The 21,050-nt window shown below is 37.0% G+C and overlaps 1 protein-coding gene across 4 annotated transcripts in view; it reads right to left on the bottom strand.

Annotated features, from left to right (window-relative positions):
- Positions 1 to 19,746, bottom strand: part of LOC121416189 (long-chain-fatty-acid--CoA ligase ACSBG2-like) — a 49,773-nt gene extending 30,027 nt beyond the window's left edge. Inside the window, exons 1-3 of one of the 4 annotated variants that reach the window (XM_041609680.1) lie at positions 19,560 to 19,746; positions 2,194 to 2,432; positions 46 to 122 (exon numbers count right to left, since the gene is read on the bottom strand). In XM_041609680.1, the coding sequence (XP_041465614.1) occupies positions 46 to 122; positions 2,194 to 2,354 (238 nt within the window). In that variant the 5' untranslated portion in view covers positions 2,355 to 2,432; positions 19,560 to 19,746. Of the gene's footprint in view, positions 1 to 45; positions 123 to 2,193; positions 2,433 to 3,643; positions 3,785 to 12,513; positions 12,660 to 19,559 lie in introns of those variants that run through there. The other 3 variants (XM_041609677.1, XM_041609679.1, XM_041609678.1) reach the window with 3 other exon arrangements.
- Positions 19,747 to 21,050: the final 1,304 nt, after the last annotated feature.

Genomic DNA, 21,050 nt, shown 5'->3' on the forward strand with positions numbered 1-21,050 from the left:
ACATCAGTTTTGTATCATGCATTATGTATGTGGATTCATGCTTACCAGGCTTGTATTGTTTCACATTATGCACATCATTTCCAGCTACGGCAGATCCATTGGTTTTTCCATTTGAGATACCGCTTTTGAGCAAAGAGAAATGGAAAGAACAAAAAATAGAAATCATAGGATTGTTTCATGAAAGTTGGCTTACCGGTAATTAAGATATAGGGTTGCAATGGGGTTTTATTATAAATGTTAGTTAGGTTTAGGGTAGTGTGCAGGCACAGACCCAATTCGCATAGTGCATATTAATGCAGAGTCTGATACCCCTTTCATAAACCCAATTACTATGAATTAGGCGGCTAATAGCAGCATAATTTGGTCGTAAAATTGGAGGAGGACAAGAGTTATCCGCATTACTCTGATGCTGCTATTATCCGCATAATAGCGGCATCGGGATAAGATTTTGAGTTTATGAACGCATTTCCAAATAATGCGGATAATTGCCATGGTGCGGTCACAAGGTCACCCTTTTCCAACACAACCGCATTTGAGGGGCGTGTCCAGTTGTCATGGCGATTATCCGCCTTTTTCAGGACGGGCTCTCGTAAAAATAATGCGGCTTATTTTCGGAGTTTATGAATGCAATTTTTATTAAATTATCCGCATTACTCTTAGGCGGCTAATTGTAGGATAGGTTTATGAAAAGGGTATAAATTAGTAAGACTAGATTCACCATGTAATGTGGATGGCTCTTCCAAGGTCTTTGGAAATTAGTCTTCACTATAGACCTGAATATTGCTTGAAGTGTCAAATTATGGGTGCATCATTATAACTCTTGTCTTTCAATCTGGGGGACGTGGTTTTCAGTCCTCGCAATGGTGTGCTTTCCTTCAGCAAGAAATTTACCCACATTGTGCTGCACTCAACCCAGGTGAGATGAATGGGTACATGGTACGAAACGCAGCGCAAGTAACAGTTCCCTGCAGGAAATGTATGTAGAGTATGTATGATTAGACCTACAGCTTCAGGCATACATTTTCTACCAATGGCAACCTTGTATCATCTGGCATGGTGGCAACTGACACTGCTGTTTTAGGGGGATCCAGATGTAACGTTATGAGAAAGTGCTTTCATTTAAAAATGAATTTTTGAAACTAAAGATATATGTCTGTACAGCAAAAACACCCACACATCTTTAGTACATAACACACTGTTTGGTGATCCTAATACACACACGCAATTGGGTGGTAGAAATACACATTCCACGAATAACCTCATCATTAATCATTCATGAGGAAGCTTGGCAATTACCATTTACAAATGACAAACTTGCTATCTCTAATTGTATTTTCAATGAATTTGTTGGAGCCTTCATTGCATGTGTATAGGCCAAGTCAGTATTTAAACCTTATTCAATTTGTTTCCCTATGCATAAAAATAGAGAAAAGTATGAATGCATAATATCATCACACAGTTTAGAGCCTTTGTCTGACAAATATTCTGGAATATACATATGTACAATCTTTCACTTTCCAATCACTCAATGTACAGTAACTTGGGAATTTGAGATCCTGCATTCGTTGTAGTGTTAAGAGCATGTTCCTGGAAGCTCAATAATAGGAAATGGGATTTTCCCATTGAGATTCTGGTCTAAAGATTTCAAGTACATGTTTCCTGATTCATTATTAAAGTCATACTATAGCCTATAGGCCTATGTTCTAACATGCAAAACATAAAATATGGAAAAGCAAAATGTAAATTTTTTATGAACCTAACCCCCCCCCCAAAAAAAATCCAATTTTGGGCATGTGGGCCAACTACCGTACAGTCTACACTACCACTACAGATGCAAAGCAGAGAACAATAATTAGTATTACGATCTTCTTCATTTTTATTCATGTTCATCTGCAAAGCCAGTAATACTGCTACTCAAAGCTGGATCTACGCCAACCCCATACTGTAATGCATCAAATGAATGACCATCCACCCCCATAATTAATGATAAATTGATCAATAAAATGAGTTAAAGGAATTATGGAAATAATAAATGATGGCCAAAATGAAATAGAAAAAAATGAATGTTTCAGAATAACACACACACACACACAAAATGAAATAAATGGAATTAAGAATATAAAATAAACTCCTAATGAATGAATACATCCTCAACAAAAACCCCTGGTTCATGACATAGTTTATAAAACTTACTTTGTATGGGGAGGAGGTGATGCTACCGAATCACTCGGTAACGTTGTGTCTATCGATGTGATCGTGGTATTTATAGTATCCTCTGGATCATATGGTGAGTCAGGTGACTTTTCTCCCACTTTGACTTCTGCTACATCCACTTCGGCTGTTTCCGCCATCATAATAATCTTGAGCTTCTCTTTGAAATCAGAAGTTCTTGAGGATTTGTATTAGATGTAGATCAGGTAGTATCAATCAATCTGTGAAGGAGATATGATAAATACATACTAGGTTTAAATAGAAAGAATAAGAACCCAAACTTATTTCATACACACTACAAAAACTCTGATGTTGATTCAACACCAGCCCAGAATCTATATATGTCCACATCAAAGAAGTGTTAAAAAACACCAGTTTTGTTTTGGTCTAACACCAGATACATGTAGGTGTTTATACAACACCAATTTGTATCAAAACATCTTCAGTCTTAACGTGTTGTTTCAATACTTCTCTGGTGCGAATATATGTGCTAGTGTTAAATCAAATCAACACTGGAGTTTATACCGGTACATTGATACATGTATGGTGAGCACTTCAGGCACTAAACTATTTTCAGTCAATGTACATGTATTTGATGCATGTAATTTGCAAACATTATGTTAAAATTCAATGAATGAAACAAAACATCAGACATGTCTGATGATTTGAACTGTGTAATTACTCAGCAATGGTATGTAATTCACCATTTAGCTCCTTACTTTTGTCCATAACTCCATTTTGTTGCAAATCAGTGGAATTGCAACTCATGACATGACACAAAATCATTTTTATGGATACCAACAAGTTGAGTGATTCGGTAGCAGCATCACCTGATCCTCATACAAAGTGAGTTTTATACAAAACAGTTCATTCCCTTGGACCAATAATCATGCAGTCCTATAAGCATCGTTGGATTAAAGTAAAGTACCGGTACATCAACAAGAGCTAGAAATAAATGCATGGACTGGTATATACAATGAAAATGTTATCTGCATTGATCTGATGGAGGTATAGTATTGAACACAACAAAGACAAAGGCGCCAGATTATCTGAAGTAAAGAAAATGAAAGAAAACAGAAAAAATAAATCTTGAAATATATTGCCATGTTTCAGGGCCAGGATTAATCCCCTGCCCTTTGTTCGACAAAGCGCATTGCACGTTCACAAGTCAATGCGGGCGAGAGCCGCTGAATTGCGCCACACTGCATACGATGTGCAACCTGGAACTTGTGGAAGTTGCAGCGGTCATTCGCTCAACAATTTATTGAGATGGAATTTGAAAATGAGCAAATTGAAATTAGACAAATACATGTAACATACATGCAAATTTCATTTTGTGACAAGAAATTTTAGAACAAAAAATATTGCAGAAAAGTTTAACATGTCGAATCTACTATACCATATGTAAAAAAAAATTATAATTTCAACAAACCTGATTCAAAATTATATGCGAAAGCAATCAATCTTAATATCCTTTCATCAACATAATCAGAAGTAAGAACAATTTGGAATTCAACAGTTACAGCATGCTGTACAGAATTTCAACCGGCATGGGATGATCTAGACTTCAAGACAAGACACGTGTACCATATACATGTAAATACTACAACTACACATCAGGCCAGAATGACCTCATATCACTCATCCATATTCATGAGCCATACACGTACACTGCATCCTTCAAGAGTGATGCATAACAAAGCACACACACATACACAGAGCAATGAATGGAATATGGTACACAACTGACTTTGCCTTCCAGACCTACATGTATTGCAATATTCCTCATCCGGTTCAGTACTGCAGTTCAAAAGAATTTTTACCCAGTTTACAAAACCATTTTTAAATCCTAATAAAGTATCAATTAATTCATTGAGAATCCAAGAATTTCATAATAATATTTTTTTACATTTCAATTCATCATTTTTGTATAATAGAGAAACTCAGATTAGTGGTCATAAAAAAGACTGAAATGTGAAGACTACACTTACACCAACTAGACAAAGCAAACCAAGGTGAACAAACTTTCTGAATCATGATACTAGTACATACTGTTGAGTGGGCATACATGTATTTGTATCACTTCAGGATATTCAACATTGATGATAATACCATTGGAATGTAATTATAACTCTAAAAAATATTATAAATGAATTCTGGATTTGTCATTTTAAAGGACAAAAAAAAGAGAAACATTTCTTTATGTGTACTCTCATTTGTAACTAATTTTGACCCCCCCTATCTGCAGTGCATTGCATGAATAAATGTACAGGCCTAAATCCCACTTGTGTGTTTTAAACACATATATTTATTGTATATCGGTAGTCCTACATGTACCTACAACATGTTAAAACCAAGAATTAGGCACTACATGTAACTGCTTGTTAATTGAGTATGTCTGTGGAGATGAAAATAATATAGGGCCCAATATAGAAATGCCTAGACAAGGAGATCACACTTAATCACACCAAATTTGTACAATATAGCCTACATCTCACTTCATTCAAGGAGCTTTAAATCTAAATCGGAATGTAATAGATGACACCATGGATTGCTTTATTATTTCTCTAGTACATGCCCACATTCAGTGTTCTATTTTTGAACATCCGCTTTCTTTCCAACACATCTCATCCGTAAGTACATGTACATTTTATTACCATTAGGTATCGGCTCTCTGCATTCTCTTTCGTTTCCTTACACACCCTAATAAAATGTTACTCACTGTTCATCTATTTCTGTCCGTCTCTTGAAATATAGAAATACATTGAAGGACTATTTTATTGACAGCTCCATGGCAACTATTACTATTAATAACAATTCCTTGTTCCTTCTGATGTATTTTTGTCTTTCTCTGATTCTTCCACATTTATGTGTACATCCCTCTCTCTATCTCTCTCTTATTCTCTCAAGAGATCTTTTCATGCATGATGTAGCGGTAGGGTTTCTACGTGTGAAGACCTCCTTCATGATAACCGGCTAGATGATAGCAATCGATACATGAATAATCTCCTCTTTTCCCTTCCCATGTTCTAGTGCTTGGTTGCTTTGTGTATAGGCCTATACATGTAGGTATTGCCCAAGCATAGCAAATAAAATGCAATAAAATAAAAAAATATTGAACTTGGAAGAAAAGGGATTTATTCAATTCAATGGACTTGACTTTTCACAATATTTAAAGGTCATGAAGTTTACAATGTACATGTATAGTACATGGCCTCCACGAAATGTGGATGTAAAAAGATTGAGAAAACATATTGCGTACCATACCAAAAATTGTACATTGTAGCTCATATTGTGAATAAAAAAAAAACTTTTTGAATTGACACTGTACTTCATAAATTAGTGCAGCTGCCTTTCTTAAAATTATTGGTAGAAGCTTTATGCTCCTCAACTTACATACATGTATGCTGAACTTTAATAATAAAATTACCAATTGTTGATTGAAAGTGGTGATGCCAGTAATCATGTACAAGCATAGACACTAATACCCTTTTTAGACAGGCTAAAATTTCCTTAACCCCGTACTATTGGTGGGGCTAAATGGCAATTTAGCCCCACCTATAGTACGGGGTTAAGCTTAGCCCACTTTCGTTTTACATAGCGATTTTGCAAAGTGGGCTAACCCCAACTATGGTACGGGATTATTTGGCCCTGCAAAAAAGCAGGGTTATCCCACCAATTGCGGTGCTAAGAGCAATAGTACGGGGTTAAGATCGCATGTGTAAAACGAAAGTGGGCTAAGCGCTCCCATTCATGCCCCGCAACAGAGCCGGCCCTGTTGTCCAATCAGAGGTAAGTATAATGAATATTCATGAACAGCGATCACGGCGATGAAAAAAAAGCGCGCGCCAGAAGTCAGCGATTTTGGATATGACCCGAATGACCCCTCAGTGCGCTCGTGAATATTCATGAGCTACCAATAGTCCGGGGTTAGCGAGTTTCGTGTGTAAAAAGCAAGCATTCCTTTTCCGGGGTTAGCAAAAACAATTTGGCATGTGTGAAAAGGAAAATAAATAGTACGGGGTTAAGGATAGTACGGGGTTAAGGATAGTACGGGGTTAGCGATAGTACGGGGTTAGCGATAGTCCGGGGTTAAGAAAATCCTGTGTAAAAAGCCTATATCAAGTAAACTTCAAAACTCTATCTGAACAGCTCCATGGGATGTCTAAATTAGCAACACTGGCAGACTTAGACAAATCAGAAAAAAATTGTACTATAATAAACTGATAAATGAAATTAACAATTTTGTAATGCTATTTGAGATTGTAAATGAAAATGCACATGATCATGACACTATTGTATGCAATCTGCAAACTATAAGCAATGGTGGGTAAAATGTTGATTGGAAATGAAAGCTTGCAAAAAAAAATTGCCTCTTCTTTTGAAAGAAACAATGACTGACATTTCCAAATATGACCAAAAGAATTGACAGTGTTGGATGATTTCATATTTATGAAAATGAAATCATAAACCAAAATTTTTCCTATTCAATGTCTAAGATGTAAACAAAACAAGTGAGGAAATGACATTCCAGTTTAAAAGTATGTCATGACGTGATATCTGGCAAGCAGAATAAAAGAGCTGTCTATTCACGTCATACTCTGTCAGCTATCATTGCCTATGGAATGTCCATGGTCATAATATGAGAGGAGGATAGCATCATCTATTTGGAAAGGGGGAATGCCCGAGGGGGGGGGGGGCACTCAAATTATCTTTTGATGAGGGTGTGCCTCACAAAACTCTGAAATGGGGGTTAAAGCTAAATTACAGTAGTTGCAGTAAAGCTCTCATTTCGTGAGAAAGTCTGTGAAACTAAGGTTAAGTATTACTATATCATCGTCGATCTAGATCTGGTACAGTTACATAAACTGAACTTTGTGAAATCATTAAATCTAAGCTGAAAAACAATCACACTGAAGATCGCCAACACAGATAGGCACACGTGGGACAGTATATATTATATTGCTGGAATAAAGACCCGACGGAAGTGCCCGAATCCACACTTATTTTGCTTATTTCTCAGCTATTATACAATTTCTTCCAGAATCCTTCGGCACATATTTTTTATTCATATAAACAGACACTTGGGTGGTCATTATACTGTATTGGATTCTGTAAAAAGTCATTTTGAGATCGTTACCAAAACTGGCATTTACCTTTAAAGGAACCGACTATTAAGGGACAAATATAGGGTCTTGGGAACTAAATATGCTGTACACCACGCTGTGACTTTTGTCATTCAAAGTATCTATAGAACTGAAAATTAGGTGTGAAAAACCTACATAGTTTTACAGATTAAAACTCTTTAAACCGGACCATCGATATCATACATGTACATGTACATGTAGGCAAAACACGCCATCATAGTCATAAGGGCAGAAGATTATAAGAAAGGAACTTTCCTAGTTTGTTTTTTGTAGTTTCAAACTTAAAGGGATGGTCCGGGCTGAGAATATTTATTTAATAATACATACATGTAGAGTAGAATTCACTGAGCAAAATACCGAAAATTTCATTAAAATCAGAGAACAAATAATAAAGATATTGATGTCTAGACTTTAGTAATATTTTGTGAAAATAGGCTGATGTCACATCCCCACTTTCCGCTTTCTTATGTTATTACATAAAATCATAATTTTTTCATAATTTCATACCTGTGTGAATAATATCTTCCTTATATTATAATGAAATAAGTTGAAGCAATAAATATCTAATGCACTAAATCAGTTGTCAATCCAATTTTTCTAGTTCTTGGAGGAAAAAAATTGAATAAACCCAATTTCATATAATAAAATTCAAAAGAAAAAGTGGAGATGTGACATCATCAGCCCACCTAATGAATATTCATGACGACTGTTTTCACAAAATATTGCTAAAATTTAAAATTGAATAACTCTGTTATTTGTTATTCGATTTTGAAGAAATTTTCGGCATTTTGCTATTATTCTACTCTATTAAATATTAAGCTTTATAAAATACTTTCAGCCAGGACCATCCCTTTAATGAAAGTTCAAGACTCAAGAGAATAAATGTAGTCCTACTGTACAGTGTAGGTCCTAGTACATCAGCCCCCAATTCCTGAGAAGGCCCCTATCCTGTACGAGGCCTGATTACACATAGGTCATCTGTTGACTTTCAGTTGACTTTCACTTCTCTACTGCTACTCATATGTTTACACAAATATATTTTAACAGGTCAGCAAATTAAAGAGGCAGTAAAATTCACTGGGCAAAATAAATTCAGCATACTGCTGGCTAGTATTTTTTTTAAAATAAATGCTGGTCTACCATCACTATATTTGTGGGCCAACACAAACCCTGTTATATTAAGAACCAAATATCAAATGATAAATGCAGCCCTGTCATAAGAATGTCAAAAACTCATGACAGCACTATATAGGCAAATATTTTTTTAATCTAAAATAAAGTCATAAACAGAGATTTAGATCTTGTCATTAACAGTGAAGAAATCATAACTCAGTTTTTCCTTCCACTTAAAATAAAAATAACAAACCAAAATGAATTCGATACCAATGACATGCCAACCTTCCACAACAAAGAATAAGTATTTTTAGAAAAAAATACACTTGACTTGTACCTACGAATGCATAAGTAGATGAACAAGAAGCCACAAGATGAACGCGTTTCAGGGTATTGTCCAAACATCTGTATGTACATGTACTACCAAGTTTTTTCACAACAAGGTCGACAAGAATGTCATGTCCCTAATTTTTAGGGGGCGAACATCTCAAAGACTCAAAATCAATCTTATTGATTTAGAGAACAAAAGGCATACATCCCAGGCAGAGGCCATACAAAGGATTTACCTGTACATATCTCTATTTTGTACACACTTCTTCATCTTTTAATCATTGGAGTGTGAGGGGACATGGTTATTGTTTACATTCAAATAATGCAGATCAGCTGTTTATAATCAATAAAATGCTGGCTTGAAATTTAAATGTTATGTCCAGGGCTAGTATAATTCACAATTATTGACCCTTAGATACCAAGCTTTTAAAGGACAAGTCCACCCCAACAAAAACTTGATTTGAATAAAAAGAGAAAAATTCAACAAGCATAACACTGAAAACTTCATCAAAATCGGATGTAAAATAAGAAAGTTATGGCATTTTAAAGTTTCGCTTATTTTCAACAAAATAGTTATATGAACGAGCCAGTTACATCCGAATGAGAGAGTTGATGACATCACTCACTATTTCTTTTGTATTTTATTATATGAAATATTTTCATTTTCTCATCAATGTCATGTGAAATGAAGTTTCATTCCTCCCTGAACAAGTGGAATTCCATTATTTTAACATTTTGTGCTTCAGGCAAGGAGGTCCTAATCGTCAAATTCGTAAAAATTGAAATATTGTATAATTGAAACAATAAAAAAGAAAAGAAATAGTGAGTGAGTGACATCATCGACTCTCTCATTTGGATGTAACTGGCTCGTTCATATAACTATTTTGTTGAAAATAAGCAAAACTTTGAAATGTCATAACTTTCTTATTTTACATCCGATTTTGATGAAATTTTCAGCATTGTGCTTGTCTGATTTTTCTCTATTGATTCAAATCAACATTTTTCTGAGGTGGACTTGACTTTTAACTTCAGACAGACTCTAAAGTCTAAACCTTTCTCATACATGTACAGTGCATCAAAGCTAAATAGAGCCCGGGCATAGTGGAATCAAATATTGCATTACAGCATGTACATTGACGGGTGGATCCCATGCACGACCAAAAAAACATGTAAAAAGGATGACTTTTCCACGATAGGGCACGTTACGTACATAACATGATAAGGGTGTCAAAAACACAAAAATAATTAAAAAAGGGTATCTATTTCGCTAGGAAAATGACGTGTTTAGGGTCGAATTTGCTGGGATGATAAAACAAAATTAAAATGTTTTATAAAGGATGTCCTTTTTGCCCCAACACTTGGTGTTTAGAGTCCGATATGCATGAGGTGTAGAAGGTGGGGTCGTACTAAAACCAAATAAGGTAAAGCCGACGACCAAAGGACCCGTAACAATAAAACATTCCTGTACTTGTTTAGGGGTTCATTTCAGGGAATATTTGCCAAGGGTATCGTTTTGTTTCCAATACTTGTTAAGGGGTGCATTTTCAGAATATGGAAATTACGTGTTTAGGGTGCTTTTCGAGACCCCATGGTCGCGCATGGTATCCACTCCTGAATGGAAGTGGACCCCCCCCCCCCGGGGAAGCTGCCAAAACCTGAATTAATGTACATTGTCAATATTGTGCATTCTGATAAAAAAAATGTCAAGTTAGCATTGTCAAATTGAATATGATCACCCCATTCCTTTATCAGGTCAAAGAGCATTTTACTTGTTCTCTTTCCTCCCTATAATCAGCAATCTCAAAGTCACTCTGATTTAGAGATAAATATCAGATTATAACATCCAAGGACTTTGCTGTCAAATGGCCCTTTAAGATCAATAGCTTACATAAGGCTTTTTCATTTCTCCCCCCCCCCCCCCCGAGATGGGGCCCCAGTATCATCTTGTTCAGTGATTTTATGTATTTCTAATAGTGCCCTCTTCTTTTTAATGGCAGTTCCTTTTCATTCATCAGGAATAGTTTACGAGATTAGTTATACATGTAGTATTTTATGCATTGATGCCCAAATTTTGAATGGTAGGCATACATTATATATACAGAGAATTGTAACAAGTACCACACTGCTGTTGCATGATCTAAAAAAAAGCCATTAAAAAGAAAAACTGCAGGTAGACATTCATGTGTAAACGTTTAAGTACAGTAGGAGTTTTATGTCTAGAAGGCATGGCTTGGTCATGTAATTACATACTATGGAATACATGTAATAAATAAAAAATCAAAATGGAAATGAAAAATCTCTTTCAAATGGGTATTTTGCAAATGCAAACATCCCGCACACTGCCCTTTCATTTACGATACATGTACATTTTTCTTGTGAATTTCTGGAATCGTGTTTAAAACCGGAAACAATTCATTCATAATAGTACCAGCAAAGAAAATACACTAAAAAAAGCTCTCACTTGATCCGCCCCCATACATTCACTCCAGTATACGGGCAATGCTAAATGAAAACAGATTCAACCAAACACACTATTGCATATTCAGAAAAATGTTTAGTAAGAAGATATATATTCTTTTTTAAAGATCAATGGATCTCGGTTTAAAATTTCAGATATTTGACAAGTCGTTATAAAACAGACTTCACCAAACCAACATGTACAGCTGTACATGAAATTCAAACTTGGATGAAAAGGTAAATTATGAGTACATGTAGGATAAGGACAGGCCATAAAATTCAATGCAATTTCTATAAAGTTACAGTGGTCTACAAAGAAATATTCAATGAATTTACATGCATGAAGCAGGGAATAATGCACATCTTTAAAGGTCAAGTCCACCCATGAAAACTGTTGATTTGAATAAATAGAGAAAAATCGAACTAGCATAACGTTGAAAATTTCATCAAAATCGAATGTAAAATAAGAAAGTTAATTACATTCTAAAGTTTCACTTGATTTCACAAAACAGTTATATGCACATCTTAGTAGGTACATGTATGCAAATGAGGAGACTCATGACGTCATCCACTCACTTTTTCTTTTGTATTTCATTGTATGAAATATTCTAATGTTCTCCTCATTGTCAAGTGAAACAAAGATAAATTTCTCCCTTAACATGTGTTTTAAGCTTTGTTTAAATATAAATGGTTGAAGGTTCGGTTCATTCAAGTTGGCCTTTGTTTTCAGATCTGTTAAAAATGAAATATTGTATAGTTCAAAAAAGAAAAAAGAAATAGTGAGGGACATCATCGACTGTCTCATTTGCATGTCACCGAGTTCTACATGTTTTGTGAAAAATAAGTGAAACTTTGAAATGCCATAACTTTCTTATTTTACATCCAATTTTGATGAAATTTTCAGCATTATGCAAGTTTGATTTTTCTCTATTTATTCAAATCAATATTTTTCTGGGGTGGACTTGACCTTTAATTAGACATGCCAAGTCTCATGCATTATGCATGGAACTCCCACATTAGAGACTCCTGCTCATTTCCTCAAATCTCTTTCTCATGCATGTATCACAGCCTAATTCCATGTATAATTTATCATAGATCTCACGTCGGATCACAGAAAATCTCACGCATAGCTGGTTTTGGAACTTGGCATCTCTGCAGTGTGCATTAGACACTATATTTTGATTTATAATGTTAAACACACTATACTACACATACCTATATGAAAGCTAGAATAATGGATGTTTCATACATGTACCTGATTTGCGTTGAGCTAGTAGTCCCTAGAACAAAAAAATAAATCCGAAAGATCTCAGATACACTAACACACAGTTAGATCTTCAAGTTCTGTCAACAACTCGCGCATTCAGCAGCGAAAAAATGGCGGCAGTGGTCGTGACAAACCTGAGAATGGCAATGTTCAGAACTTCTATGGAGATTTTTACCTTTCCATTTATCTCTTTAGAATAATCATACCAAATATTTGCAAGTCTTCTCAAACAATGAAGTTGAATCTTGATCTTATCTGTGATTGTGAGCAAAGCTCACGGTCAATTGACACAGAAGCTGGAGACTATCAAGGTACATAAATAAGAAACTGACATTCAAGGTACATGTACATAGGACATGACAGTAGCAGGTGCCTGGGACATGGGCCTACATGTATATATTTAAGTCTGGCCGTTCAGCAGCCGTGAGAGAAATGTGACTGCAGCATTTCTAATCACTGAAGAGGATTATCTGAATTGGGTATCAGAAGGAAAAAAAAGTTAATCATACATGTAGAAGCATGCCTGCATCACAGGTGAAAGCTATAACATGTAGGACTACTTTACAACAAGGAGGCTGTTCTCACTACGTTCCTAAAACTAGTTTACTGGAAACTAGTTTAACGCGAAATGAGAACGGTCAAAGCGGTCTTGGAAGCAATCTTCTGAACTAGTTTGGAAAACCACCTCGCGATGTAGTTTTCAAGATCGCTTTGCCTCGTTAAACTGGTTTAAGCGTGAGGACACAACCGTTCTTCGGGAAGCGATCTTTGCACATTTTGAGCGCGCTACTCCACACGACAGGTGTTAATGCCTATGCTGCGGTTTCGAATTTTGCGCACGTGTCACCCCACTGAGAGCGTTTCCATAGCAACAAGAGCGCTTTACGTGAAGTGATTTTGACAACCACTTTTGTGTGATCAAGTGAGAATGCTAGCTAAGCGATCTTCCAAAGTGGTTTCCAGTAAACTAGTTTTAAAAAGCGTAATGAGAACGGCCTCAAGGAAGACTGCAAAAGCAGTATACTCTGTGAGGTACACCTGTACATGTAGTAGAGCAACCGAGGGGGGGGGGGGGGGGGTGGTCTGGGCTTTGGCCCCTCCCAGGGATAGTGGCAAAAAAAATACTTGAGTTGGCCGATAAATATCATGGATTGTAAAATACTTGCATCGGCTAATAAATATCTTGAAATCACTTCATATTTTACGATTCATGATTTATCGGCCGACGCAAGTATTTAAAAAAATCTAAGTTGGCACTGCTCATGCCTTTATACTGCCTCTGTATCTTTGGCTTCAATAGCAAATATGGCAAGATGGCGACAACAACATCTGTGAGTATAGCTCATCTTCTATACATGATTCTTCTTTTTTTAATATAATTTTTCGTGTAAAAAGAATTTAATTTTTTCCTAGTGGGGGGGAAATGAGGTTTTAGCCCATTTACAGAAGTATAGACCTTATCGCAAATATATTCACGCAAAGGATCATGGGATCAAAAAAAGAGCAATAGCGCTGCTATTGTCCAGATGCGACCATGCGAACGCAAGCAGCCGACAATAAAGTGTACGATTTCCAAAGTGTATCAAAATATGATCGACGCCTGCAGCCAACTGTTTGTTTTCTTCAAGTAAACGGCTCATCATATTTGTTTAAGGAACTAACATCACTTTTCTTCTTATTTATGGGTGGCATAGATAGATGTGCCATCTATAGCTGCATGAAATACCACAGATTTTATGAAGACAAGTGCAATTATGTTTCATTTTCACGCACTGTCTGTGCGTATTCTGAGCTGTGCAGCTGTGACTGTGCAAAGTGCACTTGTATGCACGGACTGCGGGCACTTTCGGCCCAGGGACAGTGTACGTCCGCGAGGCAGTGGACGAAATTGCATGGTCCCAGAAATCCAAGGAATTAATAAAATGATGATCAATAAAACAGATTCTGCAGTAGATTTCAGGGGCCGCGGAACGGTTTTCAAAGGGGGGGGGGCGCTGAGCCAAAAGGCTGACCATGCAAAAAATCTTATGGTTATTTTCTATGTTTTTGTACACAGTTTTGGAAAAAAAAGTGGGGGGGGGGGCTGCAGCTCACCCCCAGCCCCTGCTTCCACTGCCCCTGGATTTGATAATTTTGATTACTTTATTCTAGTTATATATTTTAGTAATATATCAATCGATTGTCAAGAATACATGATTTTATTCAGATATTAACCGAGTTTTTTTTTTCTCTCCACAGATACTCAATTATTACATGTAATAAGCCAGTTCGTAGTTCCGTTCTGCACATGATCAAAAGATTCTACGCATGATCAGAGGAAGGTCATTTGTATAAAAGTGACATGGTGGTTTAAAATCTAATGAGATAAGCACCAACATTATGTCTTGATCATTCATATATTCTTTTGAATTGTGGTTTTTATTTACATCCACAAAAACAACAATGCGTCCACGAACGACTGGTATTTCACAGTTTGCCAAGTACATGTACATGTACATTGTGCAACATGCTATAATACAGTCAAAGTACATGTAGCAACAAATACCTTGATGAAGTGTTCATTGGTGTGCTATTCTAGTCACCTGGGCTCCATAACACAAAGATTAGCGATCAATCGCTAAATGAACTGACCAATCGATATCAATTTTACATGCTTATTTGGTTTAAAATACTGACCAAGGACCAATCAGTGCGCTTCTTTCATATTTGCAATCCATCGCAAACATTTGTTTTACGGAGCCCTGGTCTATTCAATTTCTTCATCCTGCAATGTAAGGCAAGCTTACGTAATATCTTGCTTTGAAATCTGCCTATCTTACTCAAAGAAATGAAAGGTCATTTGACCAAAATTGTCCATGAGTAACTACGAACTGGTCTATTCAGGAACATTGCCGGACATTCTGAAATTTTATTAGTGGCCTGGTCCCAAGATTTTATAATACTGCAAAGACAAAATAATGAATTAAATAGAAAAAAAAATGAGAATAGATGAAAGTATGAGAGAAAAATAAGTATAAAAAAAATGAAATGAGGAAGGTGATCTGTGAGAGAAGTAATCTGCGATGAAATTAATTGAAGATGCCAATTTGTTTTATTAAAACAATATCTATTATTTATATGAATTAAATATCCATCAGCTGCTGAGTTTTCAGACAGAATGAAATTACATGAGAGGTCAAGGGGAGTTTATGAAGAACACTAGGGCCTATACAGCATCGATAGAAAGTTTTAAATTCAGGGATTTATCTAATCTCATTTTATTCTGCATGTCACAGGCCTATTCATATGTAATTCTTAATACACACTAGCTTACAGTATTTTTATATACCGGTATTTGGTCTCTCCGGCCGCTCGATCCTCGAGTCTCACCCCCTCTAACTTAGATCTTGTAATGATCAAACTCAAAACTTCAAAAGCCCTTTTGCAAAGAACTATATTTCCCCCAAATTAACAAAAACTAGCTAAATATGGAGATAAAATATATTATGGTCAACATTATGATTCTCATCAATGTTCTTTAATGGAAAAATGGCCTCAGGCTCTCTTCGGATCGCCGACATGCTCTTTTCTAAAGTCGATCGGGATGATGAATTATGCCCGCAATCACCATAATCACTTTTCCCACAAAATCTTCCCAAATTTAGCCCCAGAAAACTTGAAAATACGGTGAGCATTGAGTTCATACTTTCATGGTACAATCATGATACCAAGCACTCATTCAATGAACAAGGTTATAATATAACCTTGTTCTCAGTTATATCTCCATGTGTGGCAAAATAAGGGTGGCAATGTTTGGCTTATTTTCTCTTTTTCTTTGGGGCAAATGCTTGATTTTTTTACACTGACAGTTTTCATTACACCTATTATTCATACTACTTGGCTCTTATTTCAATTTGATTCTTTAAATAATTTTTTTCTTAATTAAAAATAGAGATCAAAAAATGAAAATTTTCTTGCCATATTACTTTCCACCAATAGAGGGCGTACACAAAAATATGCCCAAAATTCAAGTTTTTGAGTGCTCTGGTGAATACAAAAATTATTCCCAAGTTACTAATGAAAAATAAATTGCAACTGTATGAAAATTAGTAATTTTGGTCACAAAAGTGATATTTTAATGATTTTTTGAAGTGTGTGCTCTGTACAACATTGGCATACCATAGTCTAGACCAAAAGCTTCAGTCTCTGTATTTTGGTTGTTCCGCTGAACTGCGTTGGCTCACTCACCAATACATAGACTGAAAAGCTTGGAGGCCCGTACGTACAGACAACGTATTTTAGCAGTAACGTTAGATCGAACAGCGGGAACCCGATTTTCCGATCGTTTTTTTGTACATAAAATGTCATATTATGAAAAAGAAATCACATCCATATTTACGAAAAAATGTTTAAAATTCAGAAATATCGTACCTTGGACCTCAGTTACCGCTAATTCTTTTGAAATGATGATCGAAACATCGTCATCTTCAATCCTTTCGTTGGTCAAGGTAAGTTGCCATCTTGGATGACGTCATCATCATTACAGACGTATTTACCAGTCGCTACCTATCGCGATTTGTGCCGCTGCTTTGCGCTGCGCTTGGACATATTGATGTGCGTGCGTTCGGAACTTGTCGCTCGCATTGATTGGCCAAGATATCGAAAATATAATCGGAAAGCCTTGATAAAAGCACAACTCGTTGACGGCTGCCATATTTTCCTCTCCGGCAGAAAGTCAAAAAATAAGGAATAACCCGGGGAATAACTCATCGGTAACGTATATTTTCAAAATATTATAAAATGTGTATGATATCAATAGAAAGATTAGAGTCTAACGAAAATAGTGGACCTTCGTCCAAGATAATATAATGTCATTTAGAATCTAAAAGAAGTAACAAATCTGGACAAAACCCGTCCGCCGAATTGTCAGTCCTACCTGTAGATTCACCACCGGCAGGGTGGTAGCAGTGAACAAGTGATACAAAGATTGTTCTATAAATCCACATTCAAGTATCCAAAATAATTTCATTATGAAGGAATCAGACTTTAAAAAAGTCTAGATTTTGAGTGACACTACACTACACAAAACATACACGTATGGCGTTGTATTTAGTTGTAATGTATACCTAGACAGCTGGCAGCCGTCTGTTTCGAGTTTTTTAACATTTAAAAAAAAAAAATTCTCCTCGTACACAGACGGCTCGCTATCGTGCAGCCACCATTAGGGGACTTGCAATGCAAAATCCCCCCGTTGGGGCTCTTCAATTTTTGTCTTTAATGAATATAAATTTTGAAAATTAATTTGACCAAAATGCAAATTTATATTTTCTCTTGCAGTGTTGGCATTAATTGCCAAAAAACAGAGAAAAATGAAGTTGAAAGGAACAAAAACAGTGACTTACCTCGGCTGTCGCGCAAATTCACTTCCCCGTTTTATCCGATCTTAAGTACATAAACATATGGCCATTGAGTCCCCTGTACAGATCGCGCTAGAACTTCGGTCTCTGTATTTGGTGAGTGAAGCCAACGGAGTTCAGCTGAACAACCAACAGTGTCAGAGACCGAAGCTTTTGGTCGAATGTATACCTAGCTTCCCGAAAGCCGATTCAGTGTTTTCTCCCTTTTCATTCCCGTGATCCTTTGCGGTGACATACTCCCTCATGCAATGAACTGTATTAGCGATAAGGTATAGGCCTAGACTAGAGACTATAGTCTGTAATTAAAGTTTTAAAAGAAAGAGAACAAGTAGGCCCTAGGCCTAATGAAGTAGGCCTAGCCTAGGTAAATATTTTGGACTGGAGCAATTACAAAGCCAATACCTACTCATTCAAAATGTTGTCTACAAAATACTTGGCACCGTATGTGTGTGTGGGCATATATATACCTAGACCAAAAGCTTCGGTCTCTGTTATGTTGGTTGTTCATCTGAACTCCGTTGGCTTCACCCACCAAATACAGAGACCGAAGTTCTAGTGCGATCTGTACAGGGGACTCAATGGCCATATGTTTATGTACTTAAGATCGGATAAAACGGGGAAGTGAATTTGCGAGACAGCCGAGGTAAGTCTCAGTTTTTTGTAGACAGCTGGCAGCCGTCTGTTTCGAGGAGTTTTTAAACATTTTTATTTTTATTTCTCCTCGTACACAGACGGCTCGCTATCGTGCAGCCACCATTTAGGGGACTTGCAATGCAAAATCCCCCCGTCGGGGCTTTTCAATTTTTGTCTTTAATGAATAAAAATTTCGAAAATTATAGTGACCAGAGTGCAAATTTATATTCCCTCTTGGCATTAATTGCCAAAAAACGGAGAAAAATGAAATTAAAAGAGACAAAAACAGTGACTTATCTCGGCTGTCGCGAAAATTCACTTCCCCGTTTTATCCGATCTTAAGTACATAAACATATGGCCATTGAGTCCCCTGTACAGATCGCGCTAGAACTTCGGTCTCTGTATTTGGTGAGTGAAGCCAACGAAGTTCAGCTGAACAACCAACAAAACAGAGACCGAAGCTTTTGGTCTAAGTTTTTTGTTCCTTTTAACTTGATTTTTCTCTGTTTTTTGGTAATTAATGCCAAGAGGGAATATTGATTTGCATTTTTGGCACGTTATTTCTCAAAATTTTTATTCATTAAAGACAAAAATTGAAGAGCCCCGACTGGGGGATTTTGCATTGCAAGTCCCCTAATGGTGGCTGCACGATAGCGAGCCGTCTGTGTACGAGAATAAAATTAAAAAATGTTTAAAAACTCCTCGAAACAGACGGCTGCCAGATGCCTAATATATACCATCCCATTCGAGGCTCAATGGAGAGTAAGCCTACGGCCTACGTCAGTAAAATGACTGTTACTCTCCAGTCCACGAGCCTCCACTCCAGACAAGGCCTAACGTTATGCTCGAGCCCCAGCTCAAGCCAAGGAGCCGGAGCTCAGGTACGTATCGAACCCGGGCCGTGTACCTCGGGACATGTGCTGGTACTGGTGCAGCGTGCTGCGCGGTGCCGAGTCGAGCCGAGGCCGCTAAACCCCGCTCTACGACGTCGGCGAGCGATCTTACCTCTTTTTTTTCAGTCAGTGTTTGCCTTGGCCAATTTGGAAGTCAGTAAGACGGACGTAGGATAGCTCAACTCAGCACAGCTTCAAATTAGTGTTAAATATCAAGACAAAGTAAGGAAAGATGTAAGTTAGTGCTAGTCAAAGTCGGACAGAATCCGGCGACCATGCATGCTATCAGCCCAACAATTTGTTTACGCACGAATTCATTGATGCGTCATCGATCTAGTCTACAAATGTAGACCCACATCTGAAGTGCACCTTAGCTGATTCAACGAGTCTGCATAGCAGACTAGGTCTACTGAGGCTGCAGAAGTGGAAATGGCTCGCTACGCTCGCCCTTTCAGGCTGGTTTGCGATCGAAGTAGCAGATCCCACCTCACGAGCCATTCAGAGTCTGCATAGCAGACTATCATCGATCCGGCGTCATCAATTTTCATATGATTGACGTATACGGTACGGTACGGTAGGGCCTACCGGTGAAATGGCAAACTTTTTAAAATGGAAATGGAAATTTATCATCAAATGTTTTTTTCTTTAGATTTTTAAATGAAATCCAATGTAACTTTGAAATATATCTATATCTTTTGTTCAAATATAATTGAAACATAATTTTGATCGAAAATACAGGGGGTGTGGCTTGTTTCCTTCATACCCAATCAAGGCTCAGAATCAAGATCGAGCAATCATTCATCGAGCTCTCACGCTCTGGGAGTAGTCTGCAGGCACAGACCCTCATTGGAACTTTGATCAACAAGTGTGCCTCCACGCAAAGACTAGCACATACAAAACTTGCTGTTCCAATACGAGAGAGCCTTCAGTACACAAGGCATGAGTAGGCTGCAATTCAGACCCTTGTTTCGAGTGAAGGGTTTGCCCAGCAGACTACTCTGGGAGGGGCTCTTTGATTTGGAATGAAGATATCCATGCGTCAGGATTCAGCACAAACAAAATATCTGTTCAAAAGGGTCTGAAGTTTGTGACTAACCAAATGGAGATAAAACATTGCTATTAGACTTGAGCATTACGCTAGTAAAAAGGTCAGACGCCTTAAGATTTATATATTCTTTTTGTTGCGTCTTGTGGCTATTCCCCACCCCCAAGTGATGTTAAGAAATTTGTGAAGTGATAAAACTTTATTTCAAAGAAGATAATTAGAATTTATGAAATAGCATATGTGTACTAAAATTGTCTGGATTTCCATCAGTCCAAGGGCTCACAGGCCTAATTCATTTCCCATAGACTCATGTGTTAAAGTGGCACAAGAATTCATAAAAAATGAGGAAATTCGAGGGTTGAATGTCGATCTACTACTAGTGGATAGGATAAATGTCTGACATTCCATATCTGACCAGAAAAAGGTATCTCGACTGGCTCATTTAAAAAATAAATCAGCATTTATGAAGACTACACCTGACAGGACCAAATTCATCACTTGAGAGAGTAGAATATGACCCTCATTCTTCCGCCAGTAAAAATATAGTTCCATAGTGGT

The sequence above is a fragment of the Lytechinus variegatus genome, chromosome 5 (genome assembly GCF_018143015.1).
Source record: "Lytechinus variegatus isolate NC3 chromosome 5, Lvar_3.0, whole genome shotgun sequence".
Classification (NCBI taxonomy): Eukaryota; Metazoa; Echinodermata; class Echinoidea; order Temnopleuroida; family Toxopneustidae; genus Lytechinus; species Lytechinus variegatus.